We start from the raw sequence: 13,681 nt of genomic DNA, 5'->3' as shown, positions 1-13,681 counted from the left end.
AAATATTAATCCTGCCCTGCCCGGCCTATCTTAGTTTTTGGGCCGGGCGGCCTGACCTGCACGAATTTACACCCCTACTAAGAATGTCATAACCCCGCAGGGCCAATGAAGTGCAAGAGTAGCACTACATTGTAAATACATTTGGCTAAGTAATGAAGATTATTGGCCGACACAATGAATCTTCATCGAGGAAAGGCAAGACAAAGCCAAAGTGGCAAGATGCAACATGCAACATGCGATGTTGGGATTATGGCATATTCGTAATCCAGAGATGGCCCAGCTCAAGGAATGGATTAAGGATGCAAGATAAGTCATGAGATGACTTATGCATTGGCCTAAGGCTTGGCCAATGCGAATGCAACAGTTGCGTTGCCAAATGCGACATTGTTGGCCATTGCTCAGTAAAAAGAATGCAAGTGATGCACTTAACATATGAAGCTAAACCAAGCAGCAGAACAAGACATGATTGGCATGAATTTACTCAGATGTTGGCATCAAAAGAGTTAAGTGCGTGGCCTAAATAAATGTAGCGCTAAGATGGCTGCACATTGGCTCAGGCCAAGTTGCATGTAGCACGATGTTGGCTAAAGCTGTCAGATACGAGTGGCATGTGCATCACACGCATGCTGGAGCAAAGGAGTTGGTTGAGATAGTTATAAAGAGTCTTTATAACTAAGTTTGGCATGTTCTAACCGTTCAAGACAAGTGTGGCTTCAATCTGCATGACAACACAAAAGGTGGCAGTTGAAAAGCAGATTGGCGGTTAGGAAAACTACCCGTGGACATGTGGCTGTCTGTAGGATGTGCAAGCGGTTGCACACAGTTTTGGCTATTGAGTTTGATGTATAAATAGTCCTAAGGAGTAGGAAAATCAGTAGGCTACATAGGATAGAGTTAGTATCATGTTTGAGAGAGTTAAGCATTCACCAAGAGGGTGAATGGCCTGTTTTTGGTCCATGTGATGAACAAGTTTTATAATCTTCCTTTAGTGCAATAAAATGGGTTTGTTGCAGTATTCTTTGTGTTCATTATGTTGCTGGTTTGTGAGAGTTTGTCAATTGGTTTGATGCATGGCAGAACCTCCTATGCTTATGGGGGCATGAAGTGTTAGAGAGAAAGAAGAAAAGACTTCCGTTGTGCAAAGTCTTTGGAGTGAAGGCAGATGCGTACTGTGATGCAAATATGCAAGGCTGAGTACTTGTGGGTGACGTTGAATCACTGAACTGCAAGTATTGCCGGTCATGTCCCATAGAAAATTTTAGGCGATTAAATAGACGTGTGACAACTGCCAACACAATAGATTAAGATATGGACCATGGAAGTTGCTCTTAGTATGAGAACTGGCGATAAAAGCCCCTATCCAAGTCCATAAACATAAGGCGGTCATAATCACCGCCTCAGGCCCAACTCTACTCATAAGACCCTCACTTCCACACTCTCCCCTTCGATCTTTCTCTCTCACTTCTTCTATCCCTCGTTTTTCTCAGAGGTTGAGATTCGAAAACCCTAAAAACTCCATTAAACCATCTTCTCCAAAGAATTAGTAGAAAGAAGGTAAATCCATCTGGTTGAATAGGGTTCGAGGTGATACAAGATGTGGAACAACAACGTGGGAGGAGCTAGTAGCTCCTCTTCACAACCTGTTGCACCACCTGGTACTGGTGGTTCTTCAATTCCTCCACCACCAGCGATGCAACCATTGTATAGTATACCACCAACTCCAGCTGAAACTGAAGCCCTTTTAGAAGAGAAAGCACGTAAGTGGATGCAACTTAACTCTAAAAGATATGGTGATAAGAGGAAGTTCGGTTTTGTTGAGACTCAGAAAGAAGATATGCCTCCTGAACATGTTCGTAAAATCATAAGGTGAGTGAATAAGCTTCCGATCTATGGATTTTACTTCAAGTGTAGTTTGGATTTGTATTTTTCTTTTGTATAGTGATTTAGGGTTTTGGTTTAGATGTTTTGTATATGGAGTTTAAATTTCGTTGGTACTATTTTCAGCATATTGGAATGTTAAAAATCTTACCCCAAGATATTAGGGTTTGAGGTAATAGATGAAGAAATTTACACAGGGCTAGGTATTAAGGTTCTACCATTAGAAGTTAGTGACCATGGTTTGAATTGTGTTATTCAAGAAAGTCTGAAAGAGATGCTTGGTTAGGTCCCAAATTTTGAGACATTACCAGATAATCTTGGCAATTGCTTAGTATTTTTTATATGATATTTATATTGATTGTTCTGGATCTATCCATCTAACTGTGGTAATTTACAGAGACCATGGAGACATGTCGTCCAAGAAATATCGGCACGATAAAAGAGTTTATCTCGGAGCTCTTAAATTTATCCCTCATGCAGTCTACAAGCTGCTTGAGAACATGCCAATGCCTTGGGAGCAGGTAATTTAACTTCGGCTGCCTTTTGTGTTATTTGAACAATTTAGTTTTGATTAGCACTTAAAAGGTTGGATTCATCGTATCTTCTCCTTAGGTTCCAATTTCTGTGGTTGTAGGTGCGGGATGTGAAGATTTTGTATCACATTACTGGAGCAATCACATTCGTGAATGAGATACCATGGGTTGTTGAACCTATATATTTGGCACAGGTACCCTCTCCCTCTCACTCTTGCGTACGCTTCTACTCTTCCCAACCTTTAGTTAGTGGAGGTTGAAGTTCCTTATCATTTAGATTTAACTTGTGCCTGAATTAATTACCTATTAATTAATAGGATGCTGGATGGATGGGTAATTTTAGGTAATTCTGTGCTTATTGCTGTCTGTGTCATGCCACTAATGTTTATGAAATATTTCAGTGGGGTACAATGTGGATTATGATGCGAAGGGAGAAAAGGGATCGTCGACATTTCAAGAGGATGCGGTTTCCACCTTTTGATGATGAGGAACCACCATTAGACTATGCTGACAATCTGTTAGATGTGGATCCCTTGGAGCCAATCCAATTAGAGATGGATGAAGAGGAAGATTCTGCAGTTTATACATGGTTTTATGACCATAAGCCTCTTGTCAAGACAAAGCTCATCAATGGACCTAGTTACAGGAGGTGGCATCTGTCTCTTCCAATAATGGCAACTCTACATCGTCTTGCTGGACAGCTTCTTTCTGATTTGATCGACAGAAACTATTTCTACTTATTTGATATGGAATCCTTCTTTACGGCAAAAGCATTAAACATGTGCATTCCTGGTAAGCTTCTTGCTTTTCCTTGTACAGTTTACATTACGGAATAAACAATCAGATGTTTGGCCTGTAAGTTAGTGGCTCATTTTAATTTGCTTGCTGGCGTCTAAGTTAGCTTCTCATTGTAAGTTGCTTGTATTTGTGGAATACGGGAAAACCAAGCCTTTTTGATATAAAACTTGGTTCATGATGATTCAGTCGTATGCATTATTTGTGAGGTCTTAGCCTCAAGTATGAGCTCTTCTCTTCTGTTTGAACCAGCATATGTTGATTGATCACTGAGTACGTCAATTGGAAGTTTTGGGGTTGGGATACCATGCTCTTTTTCTGATGACATGGAAAATTAAATTTAACAATCTTTAGGAACTCTAGCAGAATCTCGTTTTACTTTTTCACTTTTTAACAATAGTTGTATTGTTTATCGCGCGTCTGGGAAGTTTGGTGTGGGGTTGAGTTCGATGATAATCATCTTTTGTCATTAATATTCTTGTCATTAATATTCACATTAGGAGGTTCTGTTCGTGTATGTTGTCTTCACACAAGTGGTTACTTGCATCATATGACTTGCATCATATTCCCCTGTGAAGTCCATTTGCTGCAACTGTCATTATGCTGAGTGTATCTTTGAAATCCATTGTTCTAACTACCATTGTTCATTTGTTCTAATCCAGGTGGTCCCAAATTTGAGCCTTTGTATCGTGATATGGAGAAAGGGGATGAGGACTGGAATGAGTTTAATGACATCAATAAACTTATCATCCGGTCTCCTCTCAGGACGGAGTATAGAATTGCGTTTCCTCATCTATACAACAATAGGCCTAGGAAAGTGAAGCTCTGTGTTTATCATACACCGATGATTATGTATATTAAAACTGAGGATCCTGATTTACCTGCATTCTACTATGATCCTTTGATCCACCCCATACTTTCCATTAACAAAGACAAGAAAGAAAAGAAAGATGACGAAGAAGAGGACGATGAGTTTGTTATGCCGGAAGGGGTGGAGCCTTTGCTTCAAAACACTCAGCTATACACTGATACTACCGCTGCAGGTATTTCGTTACTGTTTGCCCCACGCCCTTTCAACATGAGATCTGGTAGGATGCGACGTGCTGAAGATATTCCTCTTGTCTCAGAGTGGTACAAGGAGCACTGGTATGCTTTTTTCTCCACTTCTGTCTGCTTGCTAGATACATTTATCCAGTTGCAGAATCCGCTAATTTGTTTGATATTTTTGTTATCCTTTTTATCTTGCAGTCCTCCATCGTATCCTGTTAAAGTCCGGGTGAGTTACCAGAAATTGTTGAAATGTTTTGTGCTGAATGAGTTGCATCACCGACCACCCAAGGCTCAGAAGAAGAAGCACTTGTTCCGTTCACTCCAAGCTACTAAGTTTTTCCAGAGTACTGAGTTGGATTGGGCTGAAGCCGGTCTTCAAGTTTGTAAGCAAGGATACAACATGTTGAATCTTTTGATTCACAGAAAAAATTTGAATTATCTCCATCTTGATTACAATTTTAATCTGAAACCCGTGAAGACTCTTACTACGAAGGAACGTAAGAAGTCACGTTTTGGTAATGCGTTTCATCTGTGTCGTGAAATCTTGCGTCTGACGAAACTTGTGGTGGATGCCAACATCCAATTCCGTTTGGGGAATGTAGATGCATTCCAATTGGCAGATGGACTTCAGTACACATTCTCACACGTTGGTCAGCTGACTGGTATGTATCGGTACAAATACAGACTTATGCGGCAGATCAGAATGTGTAAAGACTTGAAGCACTTAATATATTACCGCTTCAATACTGGACCTGTTGGGAAAGGACCTGGCTGTGGTTTCTGGGCGCCTATGTGGAGGGTATGGCTGTTCTTCCTTCGTGGAATTGTGCCTCTGTTAGAAAGATGGCTTGGAAATTTATTAGCTAGGCAATTTGAAGGACGTCATTCTAAGGGAGTTGCCAAGACTGTAACTAAGCAACGTGTTGAGAGTCACTTCGACTTGGAACTTCGAGCTGCTGTTATGCATGATGTGCTTGATGCAATGCCAGGTAATTATCTTTTTCTCTGGCACATACCCTTTTTCAAATTATTTTATTGTTACCTTTTACTGATGGAAAATTTTATTTGCAGAGGGTATTAAGCAAAATAAAGCCAGGACTATCTTGCAGCACCTTAGTGAAGCATGGCGTTGCTGGAAAGCTAACATTCCCTGGAAGGTTCCTGGTCTACCTGTTCCAATTGAGAATATGATTCTTCGTTATGTCAAGTCAAAAGCAGATTGGTGGACAAATGTTGCCCACTACAATCGTGAGCGTATTAGAAGAGGTGCCACAGTCGACAAGACTGTTTGTAGAAAGAATTTAGGAAGATTGACCCGTCTGTGGTTAAAGGCTGAACAGGTTATTTGATTTATTTTAGTTATTCAACTGGTTATTTTTGCTTATAATGAAGTCATTTTTACTGCAAGTTTCTGTCTATTTACTTGTTCCCTCCAATTACAGGAGCGACAACACAATTATTTGAAGGATGGTCCATATGTCACCCCAGAAGAAGCTGTTGCTATTTACACCACGACTGTGCATTGGCTAGAATCAAGGAAGTTCTCACCAATACCTTTCCCTCCTTTGTCCTACAAGCATGACACAAAGCTTCTCATTCTTGCGTTAGAGAGGCTGAAGGAATCATATAGTGTGGCGGTGAGGTTAAACCAGACTCAAAGAGAGGAATTAGGTCTCATCGAACAAGCCTATGACAATCCTCATGAGGCGTTGTCACGAATAAAACGTCACCTTCTTACACAGCGTGCTTTTAAAGAGGTGAGTTTGTTTCCTCTCTGCATAATTTCGTAATTTGTGTGCTTAATATAGAAGGCTTATGTGTTCTTTCTTTTGTGTGACAGGTTGGCATTGAGTTCATGGACTTGTACAGTTACCTGATTCCAGTGTACGAGATTGAGCCACTGGAAAAGATTACAGATGCATACCTTGACCAATATCTTTGGTATGAAGGGGACAAACGTCATCTCTTTCCCAATTGGATTAAGCCTGCTGACTCTGAACCACCTCCACTTTTAGTGTATAAATGGTGTCAAGGTATCAATAACTTGCAAGGTATATGGGACACCGGTGATGGGCAGTGTGTAGTTATGCTGCAGACGAAGTTTGAGAAGTTCTTTGAAAAGATCGACTTGACTATGCTTAATAGGTAATGAACTGTCCGTGCTCCAAACTCATTAAGGATGTGCACCATAGTTTTTGGTTGATGTTGATGTGTATTGCTGTGTTTCTTTTGCAGGCTTTTGCGTTTGGTTCTGGACCACAATATTGCTGATTACGTTACTGCTAAGAATAATGTCGTGTTATCCTACAAGGATATGAGCCACACTAACTCGTATGGTCTGATTCGTGGTCTTCAATTTGCCTCGTTTGTTGTTCAGTATTATGGACTCGTGCTGGATCTCTTGCTCCTTGGTTTGACTCGGGCGAGTGAAATCGCGGGCCCTCCTCAGATGCCAAATGAATTCATTACTTTTTGGGATACAAAAGTTGAAACAAGGCATCCAATCCGATTATATTCCCGATATATAGATAGAGTGCACATTTTGTTCCGATTTACTCATGAAGAGGCACGAGATCTTATCCAGCGGTATCTTACCGAACATCCTGATCCCAACAATGAAAACATGGTTGGGTATAACAACAAGAAGTGTTGGCCAAGGGATGCAAGAATGAGGCTCATGAAACATGATGGTAAGTTGTTTCTTGCCTTGGATGTTTGATCTTCATTGTTTCCTTGATCTGCATTGTTTCCCTCGCAAGACTGTTCGTGATATTCATCTTTGTTTTTTTCGTTTGTTGTTTTTAGTTAATCTTGGGCGAAGTGTCTTCTGGGATATGAAAAATCGGCTTCCTCGAAGTATCACCACTTTGGAGTGGGAGAACAGTTTTGTTTCTGTATTCAGCAAGGACAATCCCAATTTGCTCTTCAGCATGTAAGAGTTCTTTCCTTCGTTACTTCTCTCTTACATATTTGTAATATTATCATCAGTTACTCATTTTCATAGTCTGTGATAACATTGATCATATCTATTTGCACATGATGTCATGTTAACCTTCTCAAGCTTAAGAATGCACTCCACATGCAAGTGTAACTTTGTCAATTTCATAAGACATCTACATGGTTGGTTACGTAATTTGTTAGATTCGAGATCTGAATCTCAGAATAGAAATATTTTATGTTACTCAGTTATATTACCTGCTTGGTGACTTGCTTATTCAGTTTGTATCTGTTTGTTGGCCATATGACCAGTCTTACTTCACTTTTAGCTATATTATCAAATAATTCATTACCTTCTTTGGTGTAGGTGTGGATTTGAAGTACGGATACTGCCAAAGATAAGAATGACTCAAGAGGCTTTCAGCAATACAAAGGACGGAGTCTGGAATCTGCAGAATGAACAGACAAAAGAACGAACTGCAGTTGCATTTTTACGTGTTGATGATGAGCATATGAAAGTATTTGAAAATCGTGTTAGGCAGATCCTTATGTCGTCAGGGTCAACAACATTCACAAAAATTGTTAACAAGTGGAATACAGCTCTTATAGGTACGTTTATTTGTTTCCTGATGTCCATTGCACGTGTTGCTTTATCCTGCCAGTTGATATAATTTGCAAGCTCGTGTAACCTTGGTGTCCAACTTCTCTTTGGCAGGTCTTATGACATATTTCCGAGAAGCAACTGTGCATACCCAGGAACTATTAGATTTGCTGGTCAAGTGTGAGAATAAAATTCAAACTCGTATCAAGATTGGGCTAAATTCAAAAATGCCTAGCAGGTAAAACACCCTGTTCGTTATTACACTCATCAAAGTAATTTACCTTTTTTTAACTGTATACAAAGTTTTGGATTAATAGTAACTTAATATAGGACGTTTTCCTATATCTGTTCAGATTTCCTCCTGTCATTTTCTACACGCCGAAAGAAATAGGAGGCCTTGGTATGTTATCGATGGGTCACATATTGATTCCACAAAGTGATCTTAGATACAGTCAACAAACAGATGTTGGGGTAACTCATTTCAGGAGTGGTATGAGTCATGAAGAGGACCAGCTAATTCCAAATCTTTATCGTTACATACAGGTATGATTTTCAAACCTAATTTTTCTATGGATGTTACCTGTTTGCATATAGATCTCAGATGTATAAACCTATTATCAATATTTCGACAGCCATGGGAGAGTGAGTTCATAGATTCACAACGTGTTTGGGCCGAGTATGCATTGAAGAGGCAGGAGGCACAGTCCCAGAACAGGCGCTTAACTCTCGAGGATCTTGAGGTGAGGTTTTTCATTGTTACTTTCGGAGCTTAAGATGGTTTATTTTTGTTGTTGCCTTATCACGTTGTAGGTAAAACCTGCACTGGCAGCATTTCACCGCACTATACATGATTCTTGACGTTAAATTCTTTTCTCGAACAATGCAGGATTCTTGGGATAGGGGAATACCTCGAATCAATACTCTGTTTCAAAAGGATCGGCACACTCTTGCATATGACAAGGGATGGAGAGTGCGTACTGACTTTAAGCAGTATCAAGTTCTAAAGCAGAATCCTTTCTGGTGGACTCACCAGCGACACGATGGGAAATTGTGGAATTTGAATAACTACAGGACGGATGTCATCCAGGCACTTGGAGGAGTAGAGGGTATTCTGGAGCATACCTTGTTCAAGGGAACATAGTAAGTCCCAGTTACTTTCTTTTCCATTTTGATCTACTATTACGTAAAGGGAACCGATTAAGCATGTAGCATTGCCTTTCATAGGACAATCTATTTTAAAATGCCGAGTCTTATTAGTCTCAATTCTGTGAGTTGTGTGAGGGTGTCCCATTGTCTTCTAAACCTTTTAGAAATACTTGTGCCATTTGCGATATTAGTGATCTTCTTTTGCAATACTATAAAATCACGAGGGGCAGTCTCTCTCGATCTTGTGACTAACTTGAGTTGTTGTCGTGTGTTTTAGCTTTCCAACTTGGGAAGGTCTTTTTTGGGAGAAAGCATCTGGTTTCGAGGAGTCTATGAAATACAAGAAGCTGACCAATGCACAGAGATCCGGGCTTAACCAAATACCCAACCGTAGGTTTACCCTTTGGTGGTCACCTACCATAAATCGTGCTAATGTGTATGTGGGTTTCCAAGTTCAATTAGACCTGACGGGTATATTCATGCATGGAAAGATTCCCACTTTGAAGATATCTTTGATTCAGATATTCCGTGCTCATTTGTGGCAAAAGGTACACGAGAGTGTAGTTATGGATCTGTGCCAAGTTTTAGATCAAGAGTTAGATGCACTGGAGATAGAAACTGTGCAGAAGGAGACGATTCATCCAAGGAAGAGTTATAAGATGAATAGTTCCTGTGCTGATATTCTTCTTTTTGCTGCCCATCGGTGGCCTATGTCAAAGCCTAGTCTGGTTGCCGAGTCAAAGGATGTGTTCGACCAGAAAGCAAGCAATAAATACTGGATAGATGTACAGCTTCGGTGGGGTGACTATGATTCCCATGATATTGAACGTTACACTCGAGCAAAGTTTATGGATTATACAACTGACAACATGTCTATCTATCCTTCACCGACTGGTATGTCCCTGTTTTTGTTACATTCTTATTCATCCGTCTTTTTGTTGCTTCCGTGGAGTTATATTAGTATATTTCTAATTGGATTTTATGTGTTACAGGAGTGATGATTGGTATTGATCTGGCATACAATTTGCATTCTGCATTTGGTAACTGGTTCCCCGGATCGAAGCCGCTTCTTGCTCAAGCCATGAATAAGATCATGAAGGTAAGTTTGCAAGTCATTTCATAATGTCCTGTAATGATTTGGCGTACTTTTTAGCTGTTAATAGAGGCAAATAATCTAGTCGATTAGGTTAAAAATCCAACCCCCCCCGGTCTAACTGATGGTTCCTGTTCCATGTGCAGTCAAATCCAGCTTTGTATGTTTTGAGGGAGCGTATCAGGAAGGGGTTACAGTTGTATTCTTCTGAGCCTACAGAGCCATATCTGTCATCTCAAAACTATGGAGAGATTTTCAGCAATCAAATAATATGGTTTGTGGATGACACCAATGTGTATCGTGTAACTATCCACAAAACATTTGAAGGGAATCTCACGACTAAGCCCATCAATGGTGCTATTTTTATATTCAATCCAAGGACTGGGCAATTGTTTCTGAAGGTACAGTTTCAGGGCTGTTTTGCTGATTTGTTGTGTTTGCTTTTGATCTCAGTGTTTATACCTCACGGTCTTAACAAACATATGTGGTGTCTATAGGTCATCCATACAAGTGTGTGGGCAGGGCAGAAACGTCTCGGACAGCTGGCCAAGTGGAAAACTGCTGAGGAAGTAGCTGCTCTTGTGCGGTCCTTGCCAGTTGAAGAGCAGCCAAAGCAGATTATCGTCACTCGTAAGGGAATGCTTGACCCTCTGGAGGTCCACTTGCTTGATTTCCCCAATGTGGTTATCAAAGGCAGTGAGTTGCAGCTTCCATTCCAGGCTTGCTTGAAGATTGAGAAATTTGGTGATTTGATTCTAAAGGCGACTGAGCCACAAATGCTTCTGTTTAATCTCTATGATGATTGGCTGAAGAGCATATCGTCTTACACGGCTTTCTCGCGTTTGATTTTAATCTTGCGTGCCTTACATGTGAATAACGAGAAGGCAAAGATGTTGCTAAAGCCTGATACAACGGTTGTCACTGAACCACATCACATTTGGCCTTCTCTCACTGATGATCAATGGATGAAGGTAAGTCCCGTGTTCAACCAATGGGAATATCATGTGGTCAAATGTGTGTGTGTTTTGTATTCGAGCAAACAAGGGCTGACTAAGAGTTTCCTTAACGCAGGTAGAGGTTGCTTTGAGGGATCTTATACTCTCAGATTATGCAAAGAAGAATAATGTGAACACATCGGCGCTGACCCAGTCTGAGATTCGTGATATTATTCTTGGTGCTGAGATTACTCCACCCTCGCAACAACGTCAGCAGATACAAGAGATTGAAAAGCAACAGAAGGAATCAAGCCAGCTGACAGCAGTCACAACAAAGACGACAAATGTGCATGGTGAAGAACTCATTGTCACCACGACGAGTCCTTTTGAGACCCAACAGCATGTATCGAAAACCGATTGGCGTGTGAGAGCAATTTCAGCCACCAACCTTTATCTCCGTGTTAATCACATTTATGTTAATTCGGAGGACATTAAGGTACAGCTAACGATTCGATTCATCTGGTTGATGTTTTCTTTCTTTGTTTTTCTCTTCCTTTTTTTCCCTGGTTAAAGAGAGTTTTCTGATTCTGGATTAATGTGGTTCTTGTGAGCAGGAGACAGGATACACTTATATCATGCCCAAGAACATTTTGAAGAAGTTCATCTGTGTAGCAGATCTCCGAACACAAATTGCAGGTTACCTGTATGGTGTAAGCCCCCCCGACAACCCTCAAGTGAAAGAGATTCGCTGTATTGTCATGGTTCCTCAGTTGGGTACACATCAAGATGTCAAACTTCCATTGGCTCTGCCAGAGCATGATTTCTTGAACGACCTGGAGCCGCTTGGGTGGATGCATACTCAACCAAACGAGCTTCCTCAGCTGTCCCCACAGGTACTTGATGTTTTTTATTCTTTGATCATCATCATTGTTGTCGTAAAGATCCTTGTTTGTGTCGACTCTCCTAGTGCGATGTTCGAATTTACTGAGACGAACTTTGAAACTTGAGCTACTGATGTTCCGTGTTTTTCAGAGTCAAGTTTTATCTGACTTTTATAATTGTTACTATGTGCAGGATCTGACTGGCCATGCTCAAATTCTTGAAAGTAACAAGCAGTGGGATGGAGAAAAGTGCATCATCTTGACCTGCAGTTTCACTCCGGGTTCATGCTCATTAACTGCCTACAAACTTACCCCTTCAGGGTACGAGTGGGGGCGTGCCAACAAGGACTCCGGAAGCAATCCTCATGGTTACCTTCCAACTTTCTATGAGAAGGTTCAGATGCTCCTCAGTGATCGCTTCCTAGGGTTTTACATGGTAAAGATTAACATACTTCTTGATGCTAAATATGTCCATGTATAGTCTATATGTTTCCTTCCCTGGCACTCTCTTGGTTCCTTCGGAAAATGTTCACAGTGATTAGCTTTCTCTGTTGTAGATCTCTCCACTCTTATGGATGATCTAGAACTCAAAACCTATTTGAAAGAAGTTTCCTTGTTTTTTTTTTTTTTTTTTTTAGTATCTGATGAACTAGAGGCTTACTGGTGCTTTGTATTTTCAGGTTCCTGACAGTGGATCGTGGAATTTCAACTTCAATGGAGTGAAGCATAACCCTAATCTGAAGTACGGGATAAAGCTTGGAACACCTCGTGAGTATTATCACGAAGATCACAGGCCAACTCATTTTCTTGAGTTCAGTAATATAGAAGAGGGAGACAACATGGCTGAAGGAGATCGGGAGGACAAGTTTACCTAGTCAGGTGAATTTGTGCTTTTATTAATACTCCCATGAACCCCAAGGGTATTGTAGTTTGATAATGTGACAACACTTGGAGGAGAGGGTACAAGTAATTTTGGGCTGGCTTCTGTATTTTCCTTTCTTTAGGAGAAGCTGATATAGAATTTCCAGATGGCGCCTTTTTTTTTCCTTGGGGTGTTCAAAACCCCCTTGAAACATTAGCTAAAAGAACACCATTTTAGGCTCCCATGTAAATACTCAGACAAATATGTACAATCCAGATCTTTCTATGCTACTGTAATGTATTTTTATATGTATTGGGTAACTGTAGTAAATGTATGACCAGTACCAAGTTCTTATTTGTGTCCCTATTTTCTCTTTATTTGCTTATTTAGTTTGAGAAGAAGCAAAGCCATTTAGAGAGATACTTCTGAAATTCTACCTTCTTCGATGGTGTGGTTTGGCACCTGCTTGATATGTTCTCTACATCATAATGCCAAAAACGCTACTTGACACTTTCTTTTTCTTTTTGGGAACTGTTTGTGCCTTGTAGTGTCCAATGTTTAGCGCAGATTAGTCTTTCTTTAGACTTTAGACTAGAAGCTGTGGTAGGAAGGACCAAGGAAACCTCTTCTTTGTTCCTTCAAAGAAACGCGCTGAATTTATCATGTTTCGATCCTACTAGATATACCCATAATTCCTCTGTAAAAAAAGGACTTTCTTAATTAAAAAGTTCTAATGTGTATATACAATTTTGTTGCTTAGGATTCTCCTATCATTTTGTATTCTATGTATTTGAGTGAGTCTATTGACTAGTTAACATTGTGCGCTAACAATTATGCGGTCCAGGTTAGTTGTTGCTTACCTGGTATGCACACAACACAAGCTGCTGCCTTTGTCTTTGTGTGAGAATAAAGCAAAGCAGACGATTTCAAAATCCAAACGACAAACCAAGACGACTATTACCTGTGTCTT

At 40.4% G+C, this 13,681-nt stretch overlaps 1 protein-coding gene across 1 annotated transcript; it reads left to right on the top strand.

The window, feature by feature from the left end:
* The first annotated feature begins 1,439 nt into the window (after positions 1-1,439).
* On the top strand, positions 1,440-13,088 carry LOC113355842 (pre-mRNA-processing-splicing factor 8A). The gene is made up of 24 exons (XM_026598802.1): positions 1,440-1,866; positions 2,276-2,399; positions 2,513-2,605; positions 2,813-3,203; positions 3,869-4,352; positions 4,455-5,245; positions 5,328-5,596; positions 5,699-6,013; positions 6,097-6,401; positions 6,492-6,946; positions 7,062-7,188; positions 7,561-7,802; positions 7,909-8,032; positions 8,148-8,337; positions 8,427-8,534; positions 8,681-8,934; positions 9,218-9,834; positions 9,933-10,039; positions 10,180-10,434; positions 10,531-11,004; positions 11,105-11,464; positions 11,583-11,861; positions 12,043-12,285; positions 12,530-13,088. Exons 1-24 carry the CDS (start codon positions 1,595-1,597, stop codon positions 12,722-12,724), a joined length of 7,074 nt encoding a protein of 2,357 aa, XP_026454587.1. The 5' UTR covers positions 1,440-1,594; the 3' UTR covers positions 12,725-13,088.
* Positions 13,089-13,681: the final 593 nt, after the last annotated feature.

This window comes from Papaver somniferum, chromosome 3 (assembly GCF_003573695.1).
Source record: "Papaver somniferum cultivar HN1 chromosome 3, ASM357369v1, whole genome shotgun sequence".
Taxonomy (NCBI): Eukaryota; Viridiplantae; Streptophyta; class Magnoliopsida; order Ranunculales; family Papaveraceae; genus Papaver; species Papaver somniferum.
This window is presented reverse-complemented; position numbering and strand designations above follow the sequence as displayed.